This window comes from Heloderma suspectum, chromosome 3 (genome assembly GCF_057233095.1).
Source record: "Heloderma suspectum isolate Gila_16-S chromosome 3, 16-S_ref, whole genome shotgun sequence".
Lineage (NCBI taxonomy): Eukaryota > Metazoa > Chordata > Lepidosauria > Squamata > Helodermatidae > Heloderma > Heloderma suspectum.
In genome coordinates, this window is record NC_139460.1 from 99,879,586 (window position 1) to 99,891,679 (window position 12,094).

The 12,094-nt window shown below is 45.4% G+C and overlaps 1 protein-coding gene across 1 annotated transcript in view; it reads left to right on the forward strand.

Annotated features, from left to right (window-relative positions):
- The window catches only part of DMD (dystrophin), a 1,907,270-nt gene that overhangs the window by 778,697 nt on the left and 1,116,479 nt on the right, over window positions 1-12,094 (forward strand). The window contains exons 21-22 of the mRNA XM_084843968.1: window positions 10,275-10,420; window positions 10,580-10,792. Of these exons, the coding sequence (XP_084700094.1) occupies window positions 10,275-10,420; window positions 10,580-10,792 (359 nt within the window). The remainder of the gene's footprint in view (window positions 1-10,274; window positions 10,421-10,579; window positions 10,793-12,094) is intronic.

A 12,094-nucleotide genomic window follows, 5' to 3' on the forward strand; every position in this document is an offset into this window, starting at 1 on the left:
TGAGGTAGTTTGAACACGCTTTGGCGTTGCCCTTCTTTGGAATTGGAATGTAAACTGACCTTTTCCAGTCTTGCGGCCATTGTTGAGTGTTCCAAATTTGTTGGCATATTGAATGCAGCACTTTAACAGCATAATCTTTTAGGATTTTAAATAGCTCAGCTGGAATACTGTCATCTCCGCTAGCTTTGTTGTTAGTAATGCTTCCTAAGGCCCACTTGACTTCACTCTTGAGGATGTCCAGCTCAAGTTCAGTGACCGCACTATCATGGCTATCAGGGACATTCAGATCTTTCCTGTATAGTTCTTCTGTGTATTCTTTCCACCTCCTCTTAATCTCATCTGCTTCTGTTAGGTCCCTGCCTTCTTTGTCCTTTATCATGCCCGTCTTTGCACAAACCGTTCCCTTGAGATCTCCAATTTTCTTGAAGAGATCTCTAGTCTTTCCCATTCTGTTGTTTTCCTCGATTTCTTTGCATTGTTCATTTAAGAAGGCCTTCTTGTCTCTCCTTGCTATTCTCTGGAACTCTGCATTCAGTTGGGTATATCTTCCCCTTTCTCCCCTGCTTTTCGCTTCCCTTCTTTCCTCATCTAATTGTAAAGCCTCATCAGACAGCCACTTTGCTTTCTTGCATTTCTTTTTCTTTGGGATGGATTGAGTTGCTGCCTCCTGAAGAATGTTAGGACCTCCGTCCATAGTTCTTCAGGCACTCTGTCTATCAGGTCTAATCCCTGAAATCTATTCCTCACCTCCACTGTGTATTCATAAGGGATATGATTTAGGTCATACCTGAATGGTTTAGTGGTTTTCCCTACGTTCTTCAATTTCAGCTGAAATTTTGCAAGAAGCATCTCATGATCTGAGCCACAGCCAGCTCCAGGTCTTGTTTTTACTGACTGTATGGAGCTTCTCCATCTTTGACTGCAAAGGACATAATCAGAGAGCTTCGGCTATTGGGCGGTATAGAAATGAAATAAATAAATATAAATAAATAAATAAATAAATCTGATTTCGATATTGACCATCTGGTGTTGTCCATGTGTAGAGTCATCTCTTGTGCTGTTGGAAAAGAGCGTTTGCTATGATCAGCGTGTTCTCTTGGCAAAACTCTATTAGCTTTTGTCCTGCTTCATTTTGTACACCAAGGCCATGCCTGCCTAATATCCCGGTGATTTCTTGACTTCCTACTTTAGCATTCCAATCCCCTATGATGAAGAGGACATCTTTTTTTGGTGTTAGTTCTAGAAGGTGTTGTAGGTCTTCATAGAACTGATCAACCTCAGCTTCTTCAGCCTCAGTGGTTTGGGCATAGACTTGAATTACTGTGATGTTGAATGGTTTGCCTTGGATTCATACTGAGATCATTCTATCGTTTTTAAGATTGTACCCCAGTACTGCTTTTCCCACCCTTTTGTTGACTATGAGCGCTACTCCATTTCTTCTAAGGGATTCTTGCCCACAGTAGTAGATATGATGGTCACCTGAATTAAATTCGCCCATGCCTGTCCATTTTAGTTCATTGATTCCCAAGATGTCGATGTTCAATCTTGCCATCTCATGTTTGACCACCTCCAGCTTACCTTGATTCATTGATCTTACATTCCAGGTTCCTAAACAATATTGTTCTTTACAGCACTGGATTTTCTTTTCACCACTAGACACATCCACAGCTGAGTGTCCTTTCGGCTTTGGCCCAGCCGCTTCACTCTTCCTGGCGCTACTTGGAAATACCCTCTGCTCTTCCTAGGGATGTACGAAAGGGACTTATCTTGTCCCGCAGCTTTTTTCACGGTGGGGGGAGGCGCTTCGCTTCTCCCCCCGAAGTTCATGTGAGGGGGGGGAGGCGCCCCGCCTTGCCCGGCTGAAATTCAGGCCGGGGAGAAGCGCCCCGTCTCCCCGGCCGTGAAAGAAAAAATAAACAAAAAACAAAAACCCCGTGATAGGCTACATGATGATTTACGTAGCCTATCACGGCTAGATTTCCAAAGTCAGCCATGATAGGCTACGTGAATCGTCACGTAGCCTATCACGGGTGACTTTAAAAAAAAAAAAAAAAAAGCACGTACGCGAATGGCGGCCCCCATAGGGAGCCGCCATTCACGTTCCTTATTTAGTCGCTGTAGTCTACGTGACTTTGTCTATCATGGGTGACTTTGCCTATCATGGGTGACTTTGGGGGGGGGGAAAGCGCGTATGCAAATGGCGGCGGCCCATGGGCGCCGCCATTTGTGTTCCTTATTTTGGCACGTCTAGTCTACGTAAACATTTACGTAGACTACAGCGAAAATAAGGCAATGCTATTTGCATTGCCCTTATTTTCGCCGTAGTCTATGTAAATGTTTACGTAGACTAGATGTGCCAAAATAAGGAACGCAAATGGCGGCCCCCATTGGCCGCCGCCATTTGCGTACGTGCTTTTTTTTTTCTTCCCAAAGTCACCCGTGATAGGCTACGTGACGATTTATGTAGCCTATCACGGCTGACTTTGGAAATCTAGCTGTGATAGGCTACGTAAATCATCACGTAGCCTATCACGGGAGTGTGTGTGTTTTTGTTTTTTTTTACTTTTTTATTCTGTAATGGCGGCGGTGGCAGCCGGTCGGGAGACCGGCCGCCGCCCCCGCCGAACCGCTGCCGAACCGCCACCGGGACCCGCCACCGGGAGGGACATTCGCAGGAGGTAAGTCCCATCCCGGGGGGGGGGGAGCGGAGAATTTCCCTACCAATTCCAGGGGGCCGATTGTGTTGGCATTCGGCCTCCCGAAGATTCAGGGAGAAATTCTCCGCCATCCCTAGCTCTTCCCCAGTAGTATATTGGACACCTTCCGAACTGAGGGGCTCATCTTCCAGCGTCATATCTTTTAGGCTTGTGATACGTTCCATGGGGTTTTCTTGGCAAGAATACTGGAGTGGGTTGCCATTTCCTTCTCCAGTGGACCACATTTTGCCAGAACTCTTTGCCATGACCTGTCCGTCTTGGGTGGCCCTGCACGTAGGGATGGCGGAGAATTTCTCCCCGAAACTTCGGGGGGCCGAGCGCCAACGTGTTCGGCCCCCCGAACAAGTTTCGGGGAGAAATCCTCTGCGCCCCCCCCCGGGACGGGACTTACCTTCCCTGAATGTCCCTCCCGGCGGCGGGTCCGGCTGGCGGTTCGTCCGGTGTTCGAGCGGGGCGGGAGCGGCAGCCGGTCTTTCGACCGGCTGCCGCCCCCGCCATTGCAATGAAAGAAAAAAAAAAAAGTCCCCTGATAGGCTACGTGACGATTCACGTAGCCTATCACGGCTAGATCTGGAAAGTCAGCTGTGATAGGCTACGTGAATCGTCACGTAGCCTATCACGGGTGACTTTAAAAAAAAAAAAAGCGCGTACGCGAATGGCGGCCCCCATAGGGAGCCGCCATTCGCGTTCCTTATTTAGTTGCTGTAGTCTACGTCAATGTTTACGTAGACTACGGCGAAAATTTTCGCCGTAGTCTACGTAAACATTGACGTAGACTACAGCGACCAAATAAGGAACGCGAGTGGCGGCTCCCTATGGGGGCCGCCATTATCCGTACACACTTTTTTTTTTTTAAAGTCACCCGTGATAGGCTACGTGACAATTCACGTAGCCTATCACGGCTGACTTTCCAGATCTAGCCGTGATAGGCTACGTGAATCGTCACGTAGCCTATCAGGGGACTTTTTTTTGTTTTTGTTTTTACTTTCGTGTTCGCGGCCGGGCGAGGCGGGAAGCCTCCTCCCCGGCCTGAATTTCGGCCGGGCGAGGCGGGAAGCCTCCCCCCCCGGCCTGAATTTCGGCCGGGCGAGGCGGGAAGCCTCCCCCCCCGGCCTGAACTTCGCGGAGGGAGCAGCGAAGTGCTCCCCCCCACCGCGAAAAAGCTGCGAGAAAAGGTAAGTGACTTTCGTTCACCCCTACCTGCACGACATAGCTTATGGCTTCACTGAGTTACGCGAGTCCCTTCGCCACAACAAGGCAGTGATCCATGAAGGGGTTTCTTCTAATTACCAGGTTTCACACACAGCTCTGAATAGGCTGTTCACCTGATAGCTACACAGGATTTTTAGACTTCTAGATGGCAAAGGAGCTCATATGTTCACAACATCAGAACATAGTTATATACTTTCTACAATATTACCTCATTGTTAATAATGATCTACTATCTCATAAATTTGGGCTCATGGTCTTGATTCCCCCCAAATTCCTATGAGTAAAGCACACATAAACATATACACTCAAAATTTACGGCTTAATTTTAAGTGTATAAACTTTTCTAAATATCTATATATCTGGTTTCACAGTATTTATTTATTTATTTATTTATTTCATTTCTATACCACCCAATAGCCGAAGCTCTCTGGGCGGTTCACAAAAATTAAATCCAAACAACACACAATAAAACAATTTAAAATATACAGAACATTAAAACCACAATATAACAATACAACCACAATAAAACCTAGCAGCAGTGCAAGAGTTTAAAATACAGATTTAAAACAGCAAAGATAAAAATTTAGAAAGCTAAAATGCTAAAATGCCTGGGAAAATAAAAAGGTCTTCACCTGGCGCCGAAAGGAATACAATGTAGGCGCCAGGCGAACCTCACTAGGGAGCTCATTCCAGAGCCGGGGTGCCACAGCAGAAAAAGCCCTCCTCCTAGTAGCCACCTGCCTCACTTCCTTTGGCAGGGGTTCACAGAGAAGGGCCGCTGATGATGTTCTTAAGGTCCGGGCAGGCACATATGGGAGGAGGCGATCCTTCAGGTAACCTGGCCCCAAGCCGTTAAGGGCTTTGAATGTTAACACCAGCACTTTGAATCGGGCCTGGAAATGGACTGGCAGCCAGTGCAGCTGGAAAAGTACTGGCGTAATATGAGCTCGCAGGCCAGTCCCTGTTAACAATCTTGCTGCCCTATTTTGGACCAGCTGAAGTTCCCGGACCGTTTTCAAAGGCAGCCCCACATATAATGCATTGCAGTAATCCAGACGAGAAGTTATCAGAGCATGGATAACTGTAGCAAGGCTATCTCTGTCCAGATAAGGGCGTAGTTGGTATACCAGCCTAAGCTGATAAAAAGTGCTCCGTGCCACTGAGTTCACCTGTGCCTCAAGTGACAGTATGTATAAACTTATACAATATTTACTCTCCATTCATTATCAACCATTAACTGAACTCCAAAACTCTAAGTATATTCTTGACCTTGAATAATAATAAAGTTTTACATTCCAACATTCTTCAAATAAACTTTGACACTAAATATGAACAACTCTTCATTCTTCAAATAACCCTTGACCCCGAGTAATGGACTTTAACCCAGAATTCTCTCTTTAGATATCCAGACCTCCTTGCAAATTAGCTTTTCATATCAGTTACCCAGAATTCAGTGTGGACCTGCTTGTCTTTGTGTGTCTTCTCCGAAATTTCTCTTTAATTTAGTCATATCTTTACTTATTTACTTCTCCAAATTCTTAATTATGTAAGCATTATCAATTGCTTTTCTCTTGACATTTCATAAGAAAACATATTGCTTTGAGAGATGTGGGTTAGCAGTTTAAGTAACTTTCACAACACTTTCAGTGAAGCTAAAAGAAACTATTCTCTTGAATAGGATACCTCATTATGTGGAGGGTTCTACTCACAATCAAGAAAACGCAAATAGAAACCGACACCCCTCCCCCTGCCCTTCAGATGTTGCTGCTCCATGCAGCAAGATCAAGAATAGGGGGGCAGAGCCGGCATGTGCAGGGACATTGGGGGCAGGGCTTGTGTGTATACTCTCACTGGGCTATTGTTTAAAATATATGGTCATTACATATGCTGCTATTCACTGAAAATATAATCTACAACTTTTTGTGAGAAGCCCATTCTGCTGAAGAAAGTATATGGAACTATAAAATATAGTTACAGATCCACATACCATGGATACATATAATTAATACTGCATGGCCAAATGTCAGAAAGTGGAATATTTCCAACTTCTGTTATCAGCTTCTGAGTTCTCTTGGTGGCTACAATTAGGATTGCTGTAGAAGACAGAAGGTATCAACTTCACTTACATGCAAAACACATCCCATTGAAGTCAATGGCAAAATTCTAGTTTATTTGAATGGATCTTTATTTTATACCCTAGTGCCGCCACAGATGTTAACCTATTTAAAGGCATCTGCAATGCCATTCCAGTGGGGGCAGTTCAGTAAAATGCTTCTTGTATTTCTGCTATGCTAATGTTCTAATCTAAGCATTTAACAGATGTCCTAAAGAGAACATTTTCTTTACAGATACACTGAATACAATAACATGAACCATAAAAAGGATATTGGCACTTTCAATAATAGCTTAAAAAACTACATCTCTAAATAACAGGAGATGTGAGAATATACACTAGCTTCTTTGGCCAGCCTTTTGATGTTAAAACCAAACTGTCAGGGTGGAAACTGAGCCAATAGAGCCCCAGAGCAGTTCTGATTCTGAGGAGGAACATTAGGGATGGTGGAGAATTTCTCCACGAATCTTCGGGAGGCCGAGCGCCAAGGCATTTGGCCCCCCGAAAGTGTTGGGAAAATTCTCCACCGGCCCCCCGCCCCCCTCCCCAGGATGGGACTTACTTTCAGCGAATGTCCCTCTCGGCAGTGGGTCCTGGCGGCGGTTCGGCGGCGGTTCGTTGGGAGCGGGGGCGGCGGCCGGTCTCCCGACCGGCTGCCACCGCCGCCATTACAAAATAAAAAAGTAAAAAAACAAACAAATACATACACCCGTGATAGGCTACGTGACGATTTACGTAGCCTATCACGGCTAGATTTCCAAAGTCAGCCGTGATAGGCTATGTAAACCATCACGTAGCCTATCACGGGTGACTTTGGGAAAAAAAAAGCGCGTACGCAAATGGCGGCGGCCCATGGGCACCGCCATTTGCGTTCCTTATTTTGGCACGTCTAGTCTACGTAAAGATTTACGTAGACTACGGTGAAAATAAGGGCAACGCAAATAGCGTTCCCTTATTTTCGCCGTAGTCTACGTGAATGTTTACGTAAACTAGACGTGCCAAAATAAGGAATGCAAATGGCGGCGCCCATGGGCCACCGCCATTTGCGTACGTGCTTTTTTTTCCCCCTAAAGTCACCAGTGATAGGCTACGTGACGATTAACGTAGCCTATCACGGCTGACTTTGGAAATCTAGCCGTGATAGGCTACGTTAATTGTTACGTAGCCTATCACGGGGTTTTTTGTTTTTTTTACTTTTTCTTTCGCGGCTGGGGAGACGGGGCACTTCTCCCTGGCTTGAATTTCGGCCGGGCAAGGCGGGGCGCCTCCCCCCCCTTGCCTGAACTTCGGGGGGAGAAGTGAAGCGCCTCCCCCCCACCACGAAAAAAGCTGCGGGACAAGGTAAGTCCCTTTCATACATCCCTAACATCAATCCATGGGAGAGGAGCTCGGCTCGCTCATCTCTCACAAGCACAGCAGCTGGCAGAGATTCCTCCTGCCAGCACTCCTGGGATAGATAGTGACCCTGGCAGTGAGAGAGTGCTGGAGGGGGGCTTGGTGGATGCTCAGCGCAGATACAGGGAACGACGACAGATGGAGGGTGCGGAAAGGAGGCATAGCACTCATTTGGCACGCAAACAACGGTCGCGTCTTGAGGACCCAAGGGAAAGAGGGAGGATCTCTCCCTAGCCCATAAGCTCAGGGTCTTCCCGTGATTCTCCTTCAAACGGGGACCAACTGCCTTCCCTGGAGCTTAGGCTACTTAGCTATCTTTCCCCAGTGCTGTTCCTTGCTTTGGCGCTAGCGACTAATATTCTGAAAGAGTCATAAAGTAATAAAGGAATAAAGTCTTGGAAATAATTCCTTGTCGTCTGTGTCCTGAGTAGGGATGTACGAAAGTCACTTACCTTTTCGCAGGGGTGCTTCGCGGTGGGGGGGAGGCGCTTCGCTTCTCCCCCCGAAATTCAGGCCGGGGGGGAGGCGCCCCGCCTTGCCCGGCCGAAGTTCAGGCCGGGGAGAAGCGCCCCGTCTCCCCGGCTGCGAAAGAAAAAGTAAAAAAAAAAAAAAACCGTGATAGGCTACGTAACGATTAACGTAGCCTATCACGGCTAGATTTCCAAAGTCAGCCATGATAGGCTATGTTAGTCGTCCCATAGCCTATCACGGGTGACTTTGGGGGGAAAAAAAAAAGTGCGTACACAAATGGTGGTGCCCTATGGGCGCCGCCATTTGCGTTCCTTATTTGGTCCCGGTAGTCTACGTAAAGATTTACGTAGACTACGGTGTAGTCTACATAAATCTTTACGTAGACTACCGGGACCAAATAAGGAATGCAAATGGTGGTGCCCATAGGGCGCCGCCATTTGCATACGCGCTTTTTTCTCTTTTTTTTCAAAGTCACCCGTGATAGGCTACGTGATGATTAACGTAGCCTATCACGGCTGACTTTGGAAATCTAGCCATGATAGGCTACGTTAATCATTACGTAGCCTATCACGGGGTTTGGGGGTTTTTTTACACTTTACTTTGTAATGGTGGCGGCGGCAGCCGGTCAGAAGACCAGCTGCCGCCCCCACCCCCGACGAAAGGCCGACGAACCGCCGCCAGGACCCGCTGCCGGGAGGGAAATTCGCCAAAGGTAAGTCCCATCCCGGGGGGGGCGGGGGGCGGAGAATTTCACCGCCAATTTCGGGGGGCCGAATGCATTGGCACTCGGCCCCCCGAAGAGTCGGGGAGAAATTCTCCACCATCCCTAGTCCTGAGTTGGCTATTGGTGGGGACTGAAAGAGGCAGCTAGGGCACTCCTGACACAAACTCCTTGGCATGATAATTCATAGTAAATCTGCGTCAACATGCTGATCTATTTTCTACATTTTGTCTTACATTTGTTTCTGTGTCACATGAATAATGTATCCATGCTACAGCATGTTTTTGGGATCGTTTGTTTTAACTGACCTTCTCTGTGCAATTTTCACAAGTGGTTTTGGGACCAGAAGGCAAAACCTCAAGTTAGCTTTCCTGAAAATGATATATTTTCCAGTGGTTATTTTAGGATGTGGCAGGCTATGGGACTAAGGGCACATAGAATTGTCAGGTCTAAAGGTCACATGCCTCTGTACCTTTAAGAAATGCACTGAAGGAAAAATTGTGCTTGGTGTAGTTTCTTCTGTCATAACTGCAACTTTATCAGAGAGGGTGGAGAGGAAAGGGGGTGGTGGTAGTGGGAGGGGAAAGGAGAGGCCTCCCTACACACCAGAAGCCCATCCAGCTGCTTTTTGCATTTTTAAACAGAGGGACAGAGAGGTGAAATCAGCTCTGTTCTCCTCTCACCCTGTCTGGCTCTTGCTGGTAGGGCATAGGATAGGCGAAGGACTCCAAACCTGGAACTTCTATCTATCAGGAGCACAGCCCATAGGATTGTGCCTTGAATTCATTTAATAGATTTTAGTCCATCCCCATTTTATTTTCAAAAAAGAAATAAAAATGGCTAACAACCATAAAAAATAACAATTAACATAAAACCCTTAAAATATAAAAAGGAGCAAAGAATGATACCCCAGCAAATAATAAAACAATTCAAACAGGAAACTAAAATCTTAGCAAACAAAGTAAAGCAGCTTAGGAATATAACTCCCATTATGCACAGCAAGAGACCATGAAACCAATATCTAGCCAACTCTAAAAGCCTCCTTTAAAAAGTCAGATGTGTACTACCCACTAATGAGACCAGATGGACCTGCCTGGGGATAGCATTCCTGAAGGTTGGCAGCACAACTGCTCCTCATTATAGCTACCTGCTGGACATCAGTCAAGTGGGGGACAGGGAACAGGACATCCGATGTTGAACAGAAGCAGAACATATCAAAGAGCATGTATACAGAGAAGCTGGTCTTCAAGGTAACTAGGCCTCACACTGTTTAGGGCTGTAAAGGTAAGAACCAACGCCTTAAATGGAGTCCAGATAGCTAACCAGTGTAATGCACTGGAAGGGGATGAGGAACCAGACTGGGCTTGGGTTATTCTGAGATGCATAGCTGCCACTGCTGTTGAGGGAGATGGCAAGGAATCTTGGCTGAATCCAATTTACCTCACTTTCCTTCTTTTAGGGAGGAATGGGTGCTACAATCCACAAACAAGTCTCAGTTCTCTTGTTAAAAGCATTTCCTGTTCATAGTCTGCTTATTGTGCGTATTTGAAAAAGGGTGTTGATTTGTTTTTGTTTACAATTTTACAGAATTGAATTATAAGGCATAAAACAATATACGTTTCTCCACTTTCTTCACTTTATGCAGCATTCGAGAGTTTGCCACCTGTACGGTATAAAGAGAATATGAACACTATTCTCTTGTGGATACAGCAGTCAGAAGCCAAGCTCTCCATACCTCAAGTTATTGTCACAGAATTAGAAATCATGGAGAAAAGGCTCAGGGAGCTAAAGGTAAACACAGAGAGTGTGACTAGACAGTTTTAAAATGGTTGATAAACATTTGGGTTTAGTATAAGGGATCCCTGAATTATACTGACAGGTTTCTAAACGTTAAGACATTGTGGTATAATCTCATAAAAGGCAATGTACTATTAATCTTTCATATCACAGGCTTTACAAAGTTCACTGCAAGAGCAACAAAGCGGACTCAACTATTTAAGCACAACTGTGGAAGAGATGTCTAGGAAAGCTCCAGCAGAGGTCAGTCAGAAGTATCAATCAGAAATTGAGGGGATCCATGGCCGTTGGAAGAAGCTATCTGCACAGCTGGTGGAGAACAGCCAAAAACTTGAGGAGCTGATAACTAAGCTGCAACAGTTCCAGGTCAGCTGGAGTTTTCTTTTCCTCTCTTATTCATAAGATGGCACCTATGTTGACTTAGAGCGCAATCCTATGCATGCTGGGAGTTGTAGGACGTTTTTCTGTTTTCTGTTCTAAACATGCATAGGAGTGCACCCTTAGTATGATAAATAGCATGAATTCCACACACACACGCACACCTCGTACCAAAAATGGTATACAAGGAATAGGATAATGACACATAGTACCTAGTGCACAAGTTTCTACATAGGTATGAATAAAGGGCAATGCATAGTTTTAGTTGGATTATGAGAATGCTGAATGGTCGGCCCGCCCGCCTGCCTGCCTGCCTGCCTGAAACACATGCAGCTGGCTTTGGCTTTGGGTCACCTGCTACACAGCTGATGCACATTCAGAAAGCTGTGATTCCACATTGCTTTACTATATGTGTATGTATATATATATATATATATATATATATGCATGAAATGGTTCTTGATTATACAAATTAACCACCTCCCACTAGGGTTTTTTTTAAGCATGGCACTTCATGATAGAAATAATTAACTTTGATCACAATTTCAGGCTATTGGAATTTAATTTTAAAAAATTAATAGTGTTTAATTTTTGTGAACTGCCCAGAAAGCTATGGGGCGGTATATAAATATAATAAATGAAATAAAATGAAATCTGTTTCCTAATTTACTTGCTTGGGTGGGAACTGATAAAAAATGGTTTCCAAGTTTCAATATGGGGAGAAGAGCAAATATAGTGTGAGACTGGAGTTTACTAGACAGGATTGCCAAGATATTTATGGCTGGTGCAAGACGATGGAGTGCTAACTTGCTTCCATTTGCTTAATGTGTACACTTGCAAATAAGCAGGTTATTATAACAAAAAGGATTTCCTCTGCTTGTACTTTCATACTGTAGTTTTAAGCTATTATAATTTTATTGTATTTTATGCTGTATTTTGTGGCTTTAATTTTTGTCAACCATCCAGAGAGCTTCAGCTATTGGGTGGTATAGAACTGTAATAAATAAATAAATAAATGGTGCCATGTCAAGTATTCTCTGCTCGCAGGAAACTTACCTGGGCTGTGTTTCCACCAGCGATTTACTCCAGCCTGGCTGCGCAGTGAGGTCTCTGTGTTTCCATGACGTCGTGGCCATTTAGCACCAGCCCCGCATTTTATCGCTGAGAAACTGCCTCTTCTGAGATTGCTTATAGTCTGACTTTTCCAGCTTACCTTGGCTCCATTACTGACCTGTTTCCACAATCGCACTGGGTCCGATATAGTCCTGCCCACGGGGCATGTAGCCCAGC